General features: G+C 42.3%; 1 protein-coding gene across 4 annotated transcripts in view; it reads right to left on the minus strand.

Moving 5' to 3' along the window:
- KIAA1324 (KIAA1324 ortholog) overlaps positions 1 to 17,817 on the minus strand; it is a 106,522-nt gene that overhangs the window by 16,838 nt on the left and 71,867 nt on the right. For 2 of the 4 annotated variants that reach the window (XM_006865969.1, XM_006865967.1), the window contains 4 exons: positions 5,339 to 5,427; positions 2,749 to 2,926; positions 1,914 to 2,042; positions 1,347 to 1,437 (listed from right to left, as the gene is read on the minus strand). In XM_006865969.1, coding sequence (XP_006866031.1) covers positions 1,347 to 1,437; positions 1,914 to 2,042; positions 2,749 to 2,926; positions 5,339 to 5,427 — 487 coding nt within the window. Of the gene's footprint in view, positions 1 to 1,346; positions 1,438 to 1,913; positions 2,043 to 2,748; positions 2,927 to 3,380; positions 3,408 to 5,338; positions 5,428 to 17,817 lie in introns of those variants that run through there. The other 2 variants (XM_006865970.1, XM_006865968.1) reach the window with 2 other exon arrangements.

A 17,817-nucleotide genomic window follows, 5' to 3' on the forward strand; every position in this document is an offset into this window, starting at 1 on the left:
CAGGATTGGGCTGAGTATAATGGAAAGAATGTGAACTAAGTCCAATTCTGTAATCATAGCTATGTGACCTCAATCTAAACAAACCACAATTTCCTCATTTGTAAAACAGAAATGATGATATCTTTCTTATCTCCCTCCCATCCTTGTGGTGAGATCCAAAGGCATAACCCATACAAAAGTCTTTGTAAGATGCTGCAAAACCTTGTGACCAAGAGTGGCGTCTCTCTCTGACCAGCAGCATCTATGTCAGTCACTGGGAATTGATTAGAAATGTAGAATCTCAGGCCCCACCCAGACCCAAACCAGGTTCTGCATTATATTGTGATTCTCAGGTGGTTCCTATGCACATTAAACCATTGAGAAGCATCACTATCATTCATAAGATGTTAACTGTCTACATTTACTTGGCAGTTCACTCTCCAAGATGGTGGGAAGTTTACCTAGGTTCAATGAACAGAAATGTCAACTTGTTCTCTCTCCAGCAAACTTCTCAAGCAGGTCCTCCTTTTGGGAAAGAGAGAGCCATGCCCAAGGAGTGGGGAAGCACTTTCCTCTGGTCATCACTTTTCAATCAAAAAGTTGAAAAGTACTTTTTGTAATGTTACAAAATAAAAAAACCTAAAAAGTTTGTTTATCTTGCAAAACCAGGATAGTCAGCTCTGAGTGATGTGAGTTAAAAGAAGGATACTAATACCTTTTGAGCAACTACCATGGGTTGAGTACCATACTAGAGGGGAGCAGGAAGGAAGGAATGGAGAAGTCAACTTGTCAATAGGGGATCCCAGTCAGTGATCCTCCTGGTCTTTAAGCCCACACAGATGGACCAGTTCACTCTTGCCTTTGGCTTTTCTTTTGGCTTCAGCCATTTACCTGGATTCGAGAACCTCCAGTTCCAACTCCTCTCTACACAGTTGGATTAACCAATGTTAGCTAGAAGAATCATCTCAACCTGACTTAACCCTAAATCATAGACTATCCACTCGTTTTGTCTTACAGGTGAGGAACCTGAACTCTATAAAAGCAAAGTGACTCTCCCAAGTTCACAAAGCCAGCAAGTGGTCAAATTCAAGTGCCCTGATTTCCAGTCCTGTGCTCTTTCCACCACCACACCACACTGCCTGTAGTAGTAGTAATAATAATAATAATAATAAAAAGACAGATGGTTTGCTGTCCTAGGTCTTTTTGGGATATGAAGACAAATATGACAATAAGAACAATGCCTCCTAGTCTTCTTACCCTATACATTTTTTTGTTTGTTTATTCTATCTGATGCTGAAGGAGGAAGAATTCAAATAGCATATGGCCAACTAACTGTTGCTGTTGTTAAGTGCTTTTGTATTCCTTACCTAAATCCCGGCACAATCAAGGTAAGAATCATGAAGTCAGTATCTGAGGCTCCAACAGCGGTGTAAATGTAATCACCAGCCACCTCCCAGCCTGGAAAATGAGCGGAGAGAGTCAATGCCTTGGTGCCTCTCCGATGCAGGCCAGCTGTGCATCCACCTCTAGAAGGTAGAGCTAGCACCATCCTTTGATGCGTCCAGAATTACTGCTGAACACAAACAATGTTATCTATCCCATTGCTTTGACTGAAGACTCTGAACTTCTCAGAACAAGTCTTTTGGAGTACGTGTACATTGGTTCCAGTTCTGTCTCGGCCTCGGAAATGGAGGTTTGGCAGACTATCTGAGAAGACTTCAGAAAGTTCGTGGAAAAATTCAGTGAAAAGATAATGGAATCGCCCCCCAAACTTTCTGAAGCCCACTTGTATGACAAGATAGGTGGAACTTTCATGGGAGTGCACGACATGATTCACTTATTTTTCTCAGACATGACTATTTTGAAGAAATACGAAGTTGAAAGATGGGGTGTGCAGGGAGCTGATGGTTCACAGGCATGGGCGAGGAAATTACCTGTCATGCCCTTATACTCAAAGTTGATCCCACTGAGAACGGTGGTCTCCATATTCGTGGGCAGTGTGTTCCACCATTTGTATTCAAATCCGAGGGCAGGTTCAGTTCCAGCTGGGCAGTGGGTACAATCTAGGGAACCACAAGACCCACACTTTCAGCAGAAAGGCTGCAGCCCCCGAGTGGAGTTGCTGCTACACGGACAAGTGGTAACAGTAGTGAGCAGCCAAACCAAGGCGGTTCTGAGGACCAGTGTAGTTACCTCAAATTCACTCAAAAAACATTCTGGCAATGTGCTTAAACAAACTCCGGACATAATCATTGGCCCTTCATTTCAATGTTCCAACCACCCTAATGTGCCCGCTAAACTTTTCATTTCAAAACTTAAATACATCTACTAGTTTGCTACATGAGGTTTATATAATTTGTCACATTATCATTAAATGTACTCCCACTAATAGGTACACAAATCTCCCTAACGTTTTTCCACTACACAGCTTACAGGTTCTAACTGGGTCGACCAGTCTCCCAAACCTTCTAGCCAGCATCCCAACCACATGGTGGAAGTCTCTGTTATAAGGATTGTGTAACTTTAAACCTGAGTTACATTTGCAGTCAGCAAGAGGAGGAAGGTAGACAGTTCTCAAGTCTGACTTTGAGCAATAGGCAGGACCAGCTCCTGACCTCGCCTCTCTTGAACCTAAGTTCAGGACAGGCAAGGTTAGGAGCTGCCTCCCTCGGAAGAGCAGAGTCTGTGTTCAGTTGGCCACTCTGAGGGCCCACACAGCCTGCCCCATGGGTGATGTGGGCATGGAATCAGTGCAGGTCAGGGGGTTACCAGAGCCGTTGGAGTAAGAGCCGTAGGGGCAGGGCTCGCAGGTGCTGTTGTTGGTCTTGAAGAAGCCTGGGTTGCAGGGTGGGCAAAGGGTCTTCACGCCAGAGGCAGGCAGCTTCACTGCCCCCTCAAGATCCTCACTGCAGATTTTTGGCTCAGCCCATTTGTACATGAGTTGTGTCTGCAGAAATTGGTTAAGTACAGCTCAGCCTGTGTGAGATTTAGCACATTTTTAGGGTTCTAACTTGAAGATGGGGTAAAGGGAGCAGAATTCTGGGCTAAAATGAAGGCTCTACCAAGGCAGGCAACTTTATTTTGGTCTTGGGTGTATCTCAAGTCCCTAACCCAGTGCTGGGCACAAGGTTGTGCTCAATTAATACCTTTGGGGTGAATGTTGACTGGATGAAAAGGGTTAGAACTAATGAGGACTCATGTGACACAGGAAATTGGAAGGACCAGTTGTCCACTGTAGACTCTTATAACTACCAAGATCACAGGTAGCCGTAACACAGAAAAGCATAGAGTGTTAGTGATTTATATAATCTGGGAAAGATGGATGGGACAGCTAAGAGGTTTCAAGTTGTCTCCTATCTTTCATTTATTTATAGACAGCGTAATACATCTATGTGCCAGACCTGGCATCTCAGAGCTGAATGAGACATGGCCCCTGCCTGCAAGGAGCTCACTCTGGATAGAGGCATTGGGTGTGGAAGAAGAGATGACCTACAGGAAACCCCTGGTGAGTTAGGGGTGAAGTTGGGCAGCTCCAAGTTTCCTGGGTGGTCCTTGAATGAAATCAGACACAACAACAACAACAAAAATCTTATGGGCTACACTGAGCTGATGATGAGATTTGTCTGTGCAGCATAACATCCATGTGGGATGATGGACGACACTGTACCCGTCATTTTATTCAGGATAAGAGATGACACAGTCTTAGTGAACACGGGTCCTTGGTTCATGGTCACTTCATTGCTGGTGAGCCCTGGCTCCTTCCCCTGGCTCAGCTCAATGTTCTTCCCTCTGAAGAGGATAGAGGCCAGAGCTCCCTAAGCCCTGTCTGTCTCCTGTGAGTCTCCTGTGAGCAGGATCTGCAGATCTGAGGTGGGCTGCCTCTTGGAACAGCACATTCGGCAGCCCCAATCAACTAGCTAAATTCACAGGAGAGGACAGGGGAAAATCATACACGCTAGCTTCAGGAGTGTCCCTTGATTTTTAAAAATACAATTTTGAAGACAAACTGAAATAACAAGACTGAGCAGAACCAGTGTGGGCCTGAGGTACAAAGCTGAGACCTCTGGAAGGTTCTCCTGGTAAATGCACATGTATGAACATTCCTGAAATAGACAGGCTTGGTTGGGCTGCAAGGCCGGACAACTGGCTTTGGCCACAGGAAGAAGCACTTAAAGGCCTCTGTGGTGCTTAGCCTTACAGACAATAGAGCACAGTATCACTTTAGAAGGCCTTGGCTGGAGTCTGGGAAGAGAGAGATGGAGCAGAAGGAAGCAAAGACAGCACACCCCTCTCATGCCTTGGCTTTGCCCAGATGTGGTTTTTGTGAGCCTGTCTTTCTCCTCTCTTCACCCTCCCACAAATCTCTGAGCCCCTCCTGAGCAGGAATCTGTCTGAGGCACCTCTGAATCCCCAGCGTGGAGAACAACATCTGGCACATCAGCTGGCATTCAACAACTGTGGACTCAATGGTAATTCTAACTACACGGGAACATCTTCTGAGGCAGAAAGTCTTGGGGAGAGAGAAACAGCAGAGGCTGAAGAAGCCCAACCACTCTCCAGTGAGAATCATTCCCTTTACTGCCTCACAAAAGCAGCACTGAGGGAACAAAGCTGACTAGCACCAGGAGAAAAACGGGAACAAGCAGGTGCTTGACCCGAATGACTAAGCAAATGAAAGAAACCCAGTAAAATAAGAGGTTTTTAGAGACCATAGGAATATGAACATGTAAAATGAATGCCGCAAAAGCAGCTTCTGACCAGAAAATGAATGAGACCATCTTGATGTGCTTCAGTCACTGCTGTGAAGCGAACTGCATCCCTCAAAAATACATGTTGTAATCCTAATCCCTAAATGCCTGTGGATATAATCCCAGTTGGAAATTGGGGTTTCTTTGTTATGTTAATGAAGGAGACCATGCCAGTGTAGGGGGTTATCCTAAATCTAATCACTTTTTGAGATATTAAAAGATGAGGCAGAGAAACAAGTAAGCACAAATGGGGGAAATACAGATAACACGTGGAGATCTCCAAGGAACGGAGGGATGCTCGAAAGAGAAGGTGAAACAAGGATTTTCACCAGAGCAGACAGAGCACTTTTCCCTACAGCCGGTGCCTGAATTTGGATTCTTATCCTCCTAAACTTTGAGGAAACGAATTTCTGTTCTCCAAAGTCCCCCACTTAGTGTTACAGCAGTGCTAAAATACTAAGACACACAACAGCTCGGGGGTCACTGTGGGGTTTGTGGAGCTTGCTCTGGTGCCAGCTCCTTTCACGGCTGGAATGCCAAAGGGCATTAAAGTCCCAGGAAGGGGAGACAGTCTAGCAAGGGGAAAGGGACGCCCCAACCTTGCTACCCACCTCTCCGTTGGCATCACAGGCTGTGTGTGTGTAGAAATAGTCTTTGTCTGTGCAGGCTGGGCGCAGTTTACAGCTGGAGGATCCTTTTTCTAAATTGTAAAAGCAAGAACAAACATTTGAAGTTGAGTAGAAAAGCAGAGCTCTTGACCACACGCTCATGACCCCAGGACTCCAGAGATCCAGAGTCAATCACTGCACAGATATTGCTGAAAAGAGACCCAGCACATCCACTCTTCCTTTTGCCATTCAGTAGAATCTTAAATCCCATTTCCAGTCTCAAAGTTGTCTGATTGATTGCCCCTTTGCCCTTCTCCCAGGTGTTGATGAGGGACCCCTGGCCACTTTCTGTGGTACAGGGTGTGGAAAAGTAGATTGGCCAAAGGACTGGACTCAAAGTAAGGAAGGAGAAGAGGTAACTAGAAAGAGTGTCTTGCAGGAATCTCAGATTAGCCATTGCCAGCTCAAGATCCCTGAAACCTACCATCTTCCAGGTACCTCAAGATCCTGATTGTGGATGTGCGTTTTCTCTTCTTGAAGTATTGAGGTATTGCCTTCATGTTTATACTCTATACTTTCTCTGAATGTTCCAGTAATATACGCCTAGTGTGAGTGCCTTTCATCTTGAATTTCCCCTTCTCCATGAAACCAGCCTAGACAAATGAGTTGATGATTTCTTCCAACTTCACTTAAGACATAAGACTCCTTCCATTTCCCCAACCCAAGCACCCCAGCACTATATGTAACTCTTGCCTTATACCTAATATACAATGCTAACTACCAGTTTGATTCTACCCTGAAAGTTCTCCTGTATGTCTACATTATTGTTGTTAAGTGCCGTCCAGTCGGTTCCAACTCATAGCGACCCTATATAGGGTTTTCGAGGAGCGGCTGGTGGGTGTAAACCGCTAACCCTGTGGCTCAAACTGATCTTGCAGTCCAGCGCATTATCCCGCTCTGCATTAACCTGATGAAACCCTGTATGTCAGGAGCTAGTTCAATGCATCCCTTCTTAAAGCAAAAGATTTGAATTACAAACTTTTTGATAATTTGAAGATATACAAAAAATATTCACAACTCATACAAATAAAAATTTCCAGGGAATGAACTTATTCCAGAATAAAAGCAACTGGTTTATAGGGTTCACAGGACAACATTACCACTGACACAACTTCTAATATCATTACCGTGTTACCTGCAGATAATAATTTAATAAAATAATGGTGAGATTTCTCTCTCTCTCTCTCTCTGTATATACATATATACATATATATTTATATGAGGGGGCTTCAAAAAGTTCGTTCAAAAAATGTCAATAAAAGATAATGGAATTTTTCCATGATCTCTTTGAAGCTCGTCACATAATGGAATGAGGTTTTCGTCATTATTTAAGTCATTCTGCGTTTGAATTACACATCATTTAGTAGCTGTTTGACGTTAGGTGAGTTACTTAACCACTCTATGCCTTGGCTTGCTTATTTATCCAAACCAGTTTCTACAGAGTCAATTCCAATTTATGGCATGTGTAAGTAGAATTGCTTATAGGGCTTTCTTGGCAATATATTTTGTGGACTATTGTCAGACTTTTCTTCCATGGTCCCTCAGGGTAGATTCCAGCCACAAACCTTTAAATTAGTGGTGGTTATGTGCCGTGGGGTCGGTTCTGACTCATAGAGACCCTGCATAGGGTTTCTGAGGCTATAAATCTTCACGGGAGCAGAAAACCTCATCTTTCTCCAGCAGAACAGCTGGTAGTTTCAAACTGCTCACATTGACGTTAGCAGCCCAACTTGTAACCACTACGCTACCAGAGCTCCTTTTTAAGTTATTAATAGAGCACAACACAATCATCTGTGCTACCCAGGGATCTTCTCTTATCTATAAGCAGAAATATTACCAACTTTGCTGGAACCATCACAGAGAAGTATCTGACACATTGTACATAGATACTCACTAGATGATGGTGTCAGTTATTATCTGGGCTTATGGAGCTTCTTATTTGGGAACTGATACAGGAGATTTAAGGCACCCTGGTGGCACAATGGCTAAGCGCTCAGTGGCTAACTTGAACCCACCAGCCACAATTTGGGAGATAAGATCTGGCAATCTGCTCCTGTAAAGGTTACAACTAGGAAACCCTATAGGGCAGTGCTACTCTGTCATACAGGGCTGCTGTGAATCAACTCGATGACACACAGTAACCAGAAGAAGAAAATAATAAAAGACCTCATTCTTTCCCTGCTAGTTAAGGGCTTATTTCTCATTAGATCCCTTCTTCTTCCCAGGGCACCAAATGAGTTCCTAGATCAGAGAGCATCCTAATTATAGCCTGTTGGTCTGTGCTAGGGAGTCCCTCAGTGGTAACTCTACTATTCCCGTCTTATTAGCCTGGACAAGAAACAGCTGGAGTCTTCTCAGCTCATTTGCTTGGCTAACAAGCAGAAGCTAATTCAACACAGAACTCCCGCTTTTGACTGACTTGACCAGGAGAAATTTGGGGGTAGATGTTGAAAATGTGCCAATTCCCAGGGTTTCGTATATTAGTCCTAGCAAATTGCAAGCTACGTGTTAGAAAATGCATTCCACAAAGGAACTCTATCTGCTTAGCAAATATTTGCTCAACCTGACATCCTGGCTCCGGGTTTTAGCAGAAACAGTCCAGGTGTTTACATACTGACAACTGTTAAGGAGGTTCTAATAAATGATTAACTCAAATGCTGAGGCGGACCTCACTTTCTCAGCTCAGGTTCCATCCAGGCTTGAAAGTCCGATATTAGTCAAATCTAAAAAATCCACCTGGAAGTTTGCTAAGGGATTAACAAGTAGGACTGGTCTGTGTAAAGGTGGAAGAAGATGATGTTTTCTTGAGGGAGCCCCCTGCACCTACATCTCTTTGTGCATCCTCCTCCTTTCTGTATCTTCTCCCTGACTCCTGGAATAGTGTTGTCACTCTAATTCACTTTCATCAAAGGAAAACATTTTCCTTGATGAATACAAGACCTTGGGATAAATCCCTTAACCTCTCTGAACCTGTCTTTTCTGTTGCCATGGAGCCAATTCCAACTCATAGGTCCCTCCTGATAATCTATCCAAAGTATGAGAGACAAAGTCTGACCATGCTGGCTTCTAAGGAGCATTCTGGCTGTACTTCTTCCAACACAGATTGTTTGTTCATCTAGCATTCCATGGTACTTTTAATATTCTCCTCCAACATGATACTCTATCCTACAGGATAGAGTTGTTGTTGTTAAGTGCCATCGAGTTGTTTCTGACCCATAGTGACCCTGTATAGGGTTTCCAAGGAGCTGCTGGTGAGTTTGAACCACCGACCTTGCAGTTCAAATGACTTTGCAGTCTGACGCATTAGCCCACAGTGCCACACCAGGGCTCTAGGCTGTGATCTTTGCCAAAAGTGACTGCCACATCTTTCTCTAGTGAAGCAGTTGGTGGGTTCGAACTGCCACTTTTCTGTTAGCAGTCAAGTGCTTAACCACTGCACCAGGGCTCCTGTCTTTTTTAAATATACAAATGGGGACATCACTCCTTCACTATGCTGTGAGTAGTAAATGAGATGTTTCATAAACTTGAAAGTACTATGTATTGTTATGTGCCATCAAGTTGGTTCCAACCCATAACGACCCTGCACAGGGTTTCTGAGGCTGTAAATCTTTATGGGAGCAGAAAACCTCATCTGTCTCCCACAGAGTGGCTGGTGGGCTCTAATTATGACATTGTGGGCTGCAGCCCAGTGCTAATCTTACAGCACCATCACACGTCCCTTAAAGTACTATTGTTGAGTGCCATCGAGTCAGTTCTGACTCATAGCAACCCTGTATAAAGTTTCTAGGAGTCCAGTGTAGGATAAACACTGGACTGCAAGGTTAGTTTGAATCACAAGTTTGACAGATCAAACCCAGCAGCTGATCCTTGGAAACCCTATACAGGGTTGCAGTGAGTCAGAACCAACTCCATATCACTTAACGACAACAACGTAGGGTTTCTAAGGAACAGTAGGTTGATTTTACTTGCCTGTTTTGTGGTTTGTGGTCTACTGCTTATTCTACAGCCCACACCAGGACTCCAAGTGATTTATTATTACCACATATTGTCATTGTAAGGAGCCCTGATAGCATAGTGGGTTATGTTTTGGGCTGCTAACCACAAGGTCAACAATTTGAGTCCACCAGACCTCTGTGGGAGAAAGATGAGGCTTTCTGCTCCTGTAAAGATTTACAGCCTCACAAACCTAGGTTGCTATGACTTGGAACCAACTCAACAGCACACAATCACCAACCATCATTGTTGTGAAGTACTGGTGTGAAACTGTGGGTTAAGTACTGTACCACAAAGTTGGTTTGAACTGCAAGGTCGGTGGTTCAAATCCACCAGCTGCTCCTTGGAAACTCTATACAGTGTGGTTATAGAACTGACTTGTCAACACTTAACAACAACATTGTTGTTGTTGTTAGGGGCCATTGAGTTGGTACCAACTCATAGAGACCCTATGTACAACAAAACGAAACACTACCTGATCCTACGTCAACCTCACAATCATTGCTACGTTTGAGCCCGTTGATGCTGCCATTGTGCCAATCCATCTCGTTAGGGGTCTTCCTCTTTGTCTCTAACCCTCCCTTAACCAAACATGATATCCTTCTTCAGTGACTGGCTCCTCCTGACAATATGTCCAAAGTATGAGAGATGAAGTCTGGCCATCCTGGCTTCCAAGGAGCATTCTGGCTGTACTTCTTCCAGCACAGGTAGCTTAGTTCTTTTGGCAGCCCATGGCACTTTCAATATTCTCCTCCAACACTATAACTCAAATGCATCAATTCTTGTATGGTCTTCCTTATTCACTGTCCAACTTTCTCATGCATATGAGGTTACTGAAAATACCATGAGTTGCGACAGGTACACCTTAGTCCTCAAACTCTTTAACACCTTAAAAAGGTCTTGTGTAGCATATCTGCCTAATGCAATAAAGCATTTGATTTTTTGACTGCTGCTTCCATGAGTATTGATGGTTGATCCAAGAAAAATGAAGTCTTTGACAATTTCAATCTTTTCTTCATTTGGTGGTGTTTATTGGTCCCGTGGTGAGGATTTTTGTTTTTCTACTTGAGGAGCAACCCATACTGAAGACTGTGGTCTTTGATCTTCATCAGTAAGCATTTTAAATCATCTTCATTTTCAGCAAGCAAGGTTGTATCTGCATATCACAGGTTGTTAATGAGTCTTCCTCCAATCCTGATGCCACATTTTGCTTCATCTAATCCACTTTCTCACATTATTTGCTCAGCATAAAGATTGAATAAGTATGATGAAAGAATACAACACTTTCCCAATTTTAAACCATTCAGTGTATTCTTTGAACAACTGCCTCTTGGTCTATGTATGGTTCCTCATGAGCACAATTAAGTGTTCTGGAATACTCATTCTCTGCAGTGTTGTCTATAGCTTGTCATGATCCACACAATCAAAAGCCTTTGTTTAGTCAATAAAGCACAGATAAACACCTTTCTGATATTCTCTGCTTTCAGCCAAGATCCATCGCACCTCAGCAATGATATCCCTCATTCCACATCATCATCTGAATCCAGTTGGAAATTCTGGAAGTTCTTTGTCAATATATGGTTGCAGCCTTTTTTTTTTTTTTTTTTTTTTATCTTTTGCAAAATTTTACTTGCATCCCATATTAATGATATTGTCTGATGATTTTCACATTTCGTTGGATGACCTCTCTTTGGAATGGACACAAATATGGTTCTCTTTCAGTCAGTTGTACAGGTAGTTGTCTTCCATATTTCTTGGCATTGATGAGTGAGTGCCTCCAGTGCTGCAGAAGCTTATTGAAAGATTTCAATTTGTATTTCATCAGTTTCCAGTGCCTTGTTCTTTGCCAATGTCTTCAATGCACCTTGGACTCCTTCCTTCAGTATCACTGGCTCTTAATCATATGCTAACTCTTGAAATGGTTGAACACTGACCATTTCTTTTTGGTACAGTGACTCTGTGTGTTCTTTCCATCTTTTGATGCTTTCTGCATCATTCAATATTTTGCCCACAGAATTCTTCAATATTACAAGTCGAGGCTTGAATTTTTTCTTCAGTTCCCTCAACTTGAGGAATGTTAAGTGTGCTCTTCCCTTTTGGTTTTCTAACTCCAGGTTTTTGCACATTTTGTTATATTTGACTTTGTCTTCTCGAGCTGACCTTTGAAATTTTCTATTTAGCTTTTCTATCTCCTTATTTCTTCTATTAGCTTTAGCATCTCTATGCTGGAGAGCAAGTTTCAGAATCTCTTCTGACATCCATTTTGGTCTTTTGTTTTTGATGTAATCCCACAATTCTTCTGGTCTTTGGTCTTTAGTGTCTGTTCTTCAGATGATCTCTAAATTCAGGGGGGATATGTTCAAGGTATAATTTGGTTTTCGTAACTTGTTTTCATTTTCTTCAGTTTCAGCCTGAACTTGCATATGAGCAATTGATGGTCTGGTCCACAGTCTGCCCCTGGCCTTGTTTTGGCTGATGATATTTTGTTTTGGTAAAGCTGAAGAGCTTTACCACTGCCTTTTTCCATAGACATATGAAAAGATGGATTTCTGTGTACTCCATCTGGTGAGGTTCACATGTATAGTTGTCTTTTATGTTATTTAAAAAATGTATTTGCAATGAACAAGTCATTGATCTTGCAAAATTCTATCATGCAACCTCCAGCATCTCTAGCATCAAGACCATAATTTCCAACTACTGATCCTTCCTCATCGTTTCTAACCTTTGCATTCCAATCACCAGTTATTATCAGTACATTTTGATTGCATGTTTGATCTATTTCTGATTGAAGAATTTGGTAGAATTCTTCAGTTTCATCATCACTGACTTTAGTGGTTGGTGCGTACATTTGAATAATCGTGGTATTAACTGGTCTTTGAAGGTGTATGGCTATTATCCTTTCACAGACAGTGTTGTACTTTGTTAGATGCTGTCAAGCCAATTCTGGATCATAGCAACTCTATACACAACAGAATGAAACTTGTTTGGTCCAGCACCATCCTCATAATCATTGCTATGTTTGAGTCTGTTTTTGCAGCCACTGTGTCAATCCATCTTGTTGATTGCATTGAGGGTCTTCGTTTTTTGACAGTCCTCTATTTTACCACACATGATGTGTGTCATGTGTACTACAGGAGAACTGTGTTCTGTAGGGTTTCCAAAGGTCTTTTTCCCAAGGCACCTCTGGATGTTCAGCCTTTTGGTTAACAGACAAGCACATTCACAATCTGCACCAGCCAGAGACTCCTCATTCCTATTAGATCTGCCTTAGTTCAGGCCCTGGGAGTCAATAATGGCCCCAGTGTGCAAAATCTTCCATCTGTGGCCTCTGCCTCTAGCTATTCCCCTCCCCATAGGGTCTTCAAATGGCACACAAAGTGATCTTCCAAAAGCAGATGTCAGATCCTGTCCCTCCCCAGTTTATAATTCTTTAATGGCTGCCACTGCTGATAAGACCAAATCCCAATTTCACACTGGCAGAGAAGGGTCTTTTTATAATCTGTTCCCTGCCTACCTCTTAACCTTGAATGCTACTTCTATCCACCTCAGCTCCAGCTATGCAGAATTAGTCTCAGTTCTCTGAGCCTTCTGGCCTAGGCTTCTCTTTTCCCAACAGGTCTGTCCTTATCAAATCATGAACTCATCAAAAATAAGTCAATCTTTCAAGGCCATAGTGAACCCTTTCCTTTCTCCCACTTCCCTTTTTGGATTCCAATGCCTGCTACACCCAGTGCTCCGACTCCCTTACCTACTGCACCACAGTGGACTTAGGTCTGTACATAACTATATTCTGCTTTTAGACATAAGCTAGAGGGCAATCCCTGAAGCTGGTTCAGCTGGAACCCTAGCACTAAGCCCAGGGCCTGGCACACGTCAGAACTCAGAATATACTTGCTAACTGGATGACTCAGTGGTCACAAGATCTTCTGTCACCCATCATGCACATTTCATTATAGGGTTTCATCACTCTCCCTGGGTTTTCTCAGTCTCTGGTTGAATGAATATGCATTCTCCAAGAATCAAGCTTCAAAGGAAGGTGACTCTTTACGTACCCCAACCTCAAAAGGTGGTCAACAAACTATGTTTTTCAAAATGAAAATGAAATCAAAGGGACAGATTGAGAAATCGGTGGCAGAAAGAGAATAATAGAATCCAAGATTTCAGACCCCAACCTCATGCTTTTATAACAGCTTTCCACATAAAAATCCTTTTACATAGAGTTGAGGAAATACTCCTGGATAGTTTTCAGAACCACCTTACCAACTGCTTTCACCTTGCCCTCTTGCACAACTGCTGGGCTGGAAAGAGGTAGAGACCCGGGCTAACAAAGGATGCTATTGATAGAGGTAGGATAAGAAATTTAAGTGGAAAAACAGGAATTAAGACTTACAGATAAAAACAAAAAATTCCCCCTAAATCTAAACATTCCTGTTTCTGCTGAAAACTACACTCATTTGGCAAGATTGGTGTAGATAAATACGACTTTTGTTTTAGGAGTAGTGCAGACAGAAATAAAAGCAGTTCAAAAGGTCAATGGCTTATCTTGGCTGAGCAAACACAAACTGTAACACCTGTGTGGAGTGTTGGTGTGTCCATGTAGAGATATGGGGTGTGTTTGAGATGGGGCCTCTTGCAGTGAGAAAGGAAAAACAGAATATGTATGAGTGTTTGCAGGGGAAGTGAAAGGACTCTTTCTTTCTCCCACTTGTTTGTTTCAGAATCTGCCCTCTGCTAACCACTGGAATGCCTGAGCAGAGGGGTCTCTGGGGACGATGCCTATCTATCTCTGGAGCCCTGCTGCCCCCTCAAACTCCCTCAAATGATCAGATCCTTTTTCTCAAATTGGGATGCTTTAGGATGATTTCCACAGCCTGTAGAAGTAGGCCACTTTCACCTGTCCCTACCTTTTTCCCTCAGAGTAGTGGTTTTCCAACTGTGTTCCAAGGAACTCCGGATTTCCTGCTGTGAATCCAGGGGATGCTTGATTGGTAAGAATGCAATTGACACCTTTAGCCCTTGTTCTCAAAGCATTTTTGCTTATCAATACATGCTTATCAATCATGATTCTTATAAACGGGCATTTGTAATAATTGTTAGACAATGAAACATGCATTGATACCTCTTTGATCTAACAAGACTTTGTTTATAACAAGACTATGTTTATGGTATATAAACTTATAACTATAAAAAGGTTTCATTTTAAGAAAAATTATTTCATTGTTGAAAAAATATATATTGCAGCCCTCTTCCCTAGTTTTTCTAATTCCTCTAACAACTGTTTCTTCTTTTTTTCCATAGCACTATGATACTTTTGTTTTTTAATACCATGTAGAATGTTATGTCCACCACTCATCTGTCAGTTTGTCGTACTGTGGTGGCCTGTGTGTTGCTATGATTCTGGAAGCTATGCCACAAGTATTTTAATATCCATATGTCTACAGGGAAGATAGTTAATACCACTATTATTCAAATTTACACACCAACTACTAAAGCCAGTGATAATAAAATTGAAGAATTCTGGTGTGATGCTGCGAGTTAATGCACCGAACTGCAAAGTTGGTTTGAACAGCAAGGTTGGCAACCATGGCAATGTAGTGATATACGATAGGATGAATGTAAAGCTAATGTGCCCCTATGTAAACTATCACATAATTCACAATAAAATATTTAAAAAAAAAGACAACTATCACATTGACCCCACCAGATGGAGTACACGTAGCATAGTGGTTACGAATCGGGCTGCGAACCTTAAGGTCAGCGGTTCGAAACTACCAGCCGCTCCGCGGGAGAAAGATGAGGCTTTCTACTCCCGTAAAGATTTACACCCTCGGAAACCCTGTACAGGGTCGCTATGGGTCGGAACCGACTCAATGGCACTTAACAACAACAACAACAATCATCAGCCAAAACAAGGCCAGGGGCAGACTGTGGAGCAAACCATCAATTGCTCATATGTAAGTTCAGGCTGAAGCGGAAGAAAATGAAAACAAGTTCACAAGAGTCAAAATATGACCTTGAACATATCCCCCCTGAATTTAGAGATCATCTGAAGAACGGATTTGATGCATTAGACCCTAAAGACCGAAGACCAGAAGAGTTTTGGGATGACATTATATAGGAAGAAAGCAAAAGGTCATGAAGAAGACAATAAAGAAGGAAAAGACCAAAATGGATTTCAGAAGCAACACTGAACTTGCTTTCCAACATAGATACGCTTAAGCACATGGAAGACATGAGGAGGTAAAAGAGCTAAATAGAAAATTGCAAAGGTCAGCTTGAGAAGATAAAGTTAAATGTTATAATGATATGTGCAAAGACCTGGAGTTAGTAAACCAGGGAAGAGCAAACTTTACATTCCTCAATCTGAGGGAACTGAAAAAAATATTCAAGCCTTGACTTGCAATAATGAAGGATTCCATGAGCAAAATATTGAATGATGAGGACAGCATCAAAAGAGGATTGAAGGAATATACAGAGTCACTGTACTGAAAAGAAATGGGTGATGTTCAACCATTTCAAGAGGTAGCATATGATCAAGAGCCAGTGATCCTGAAAGAAGAAGTCCACGGTGCATTGAAAGCACTGGCAACTAATGGAATACAAATTGAAATCTTTCAACAAGCTTCTGCAGCACTGGAGGCACTCACTCATCTATGCCAAGAAATTTGGAAGACAACTACCTGAGCAACCGACTGGAAGAGAGCCATATTTGTGCCCATTCCAAAGCGAGATCATTCAATGGAATGCGAAAATCATCAGAAGATATCATTAGTATAGGATGCAAGTAAAATTTTGCTAAAGATAATATAAAAAAGGCTGCAACCATACATTGCCAGAGAACTCCCAGAGACTCCAGCTGGATTCAGACGAGGATGTGGAATAAGGGATATCATTGCTGAGGTGCGATGGATCTTGGCTGAAAGCAGAGAATATCAGAAAGATGTTTACCTGTACTTTATTGACTACACAAAGGCTTTTGATTATGTGGATGATCATGACAAGCTATGGAGAACAATGCAGAGAATGAGTATTCCAGAACACTTAATTGTGCTCATGAGAAATCTGTACACAGAAAGGGAACACTGAATAGTTTAAAATTGGGAAAAGTGTTTGTTAGGGTTGTAATCTTTCACCATACTTATTCAATCTGTATGCTGAGCAAATAATCTGAGAAGCTGGATTAGATGAAGAATAACGTGATATCAGGATTGGAGGAAGACTCACAACCTGCGATATGCAGATAATACAATCTTGCTTACTGAAAACGAAGATGACTTAAAATACCTACTGATGAAAATCAAAGAGCACAGCCTTTGGTATGGGTTGCACGTCAATGTAAATAAAACATTCTCACCACTGGATCAGTAAACAACATCCATATAAATGGACAAAATATTGAAGTTTTCAAAGACTTCATTTTGCTTGGTTCAACCATCAACACTCATGGAAGCAGCAGTCAAGAAATCAAATGACACATTGACTACCTAAAATGGGTGGGGGTGGGGATGGGACTAAAAAGGCATGAAGTGACTGGCTTGCAAGATTTCAAGAGGGAGTTTAGTTTCAGAGTATGTGGGGGAAGGTAGAATCCCCACTGAATAGTTTTCATCTTGTCTAGATGGGTCTGGTGAAAGGAGATGGGGATAGGATTCATTTGATTCAATGGTAATTGTTATCATGACTAATTGCAATTGTCACAACTGTAAAGGTAAAAGTTGTATCACAGAAAAGGTGGAGGAGTTAATCTTACATTCCAGAAACAGAGGATCCTAGGACCATCAAGAGAGAAGAGCATGAACGCAACATGAGACCCTAACCAGAGAAGCAGCAACACCAGAGATAGAGGCAGAGATGAGGACATAGAGAGACAGAGCAGCTGAGTACTCTAGCCTCATGGAAGGAAAAAGGCTATGTGCTGGCAGCCAGCCAGGAGGTTGGCTTGCAGAATGTGCCCTTTGATTATTTAAACAATTATATATTCCTACATATATTTGTGGACATTTAAAAAAAAAAAGAGGCCGGGCAGACCATCCTGGAGTGGCTAGAGGAACAGAAAATACTTCTTGAAAGAAAGACCAACAGGAAAAATATAAAACAATATAGGCAGACTGACTACAAAAATATGCAAGTTGCTCGTCCAATAGACATCAAGGCAAGTAGTCAGGTCCCCTCAAAGCAAACTCCCTTCCAAGACTAAGACTCAATGGGAGTCTGATTGATGACCATGTTCGTCACCGATAAGGGGAAGTGTGGGAAAAACAGCAATGAAGCTATGAGCTAAGCCCTACAATGTTCAATAGACCCCTGTGAACCCGGGTGGAGACCTGGTTGGCCAGCAGTGTGGCAAGACTTGGGGACTCTTTGGCCCAGAGTCAGTGACTTAGCCACAGAGAGGGCAGATGCACAAGAATACCCACACTTGTAGATAA

This window comes from Chrysochloris asiatica, unplaced genomic scaffold (assembly GCF_000296735.1).
Source record: "Chrysochloris asiatica unplaced genomic scaffold, ChrAsi1.0 scaffold00085, whole genome shotgun sequence".
NCBI classification, from domain to species: domain Eukaryota; kingdom Metazoa; phylum Chordata; class Mammalia; order Afrosoricida; family Chrysochloridae; genus Chrysochloris; species Chrysochloris asiatica.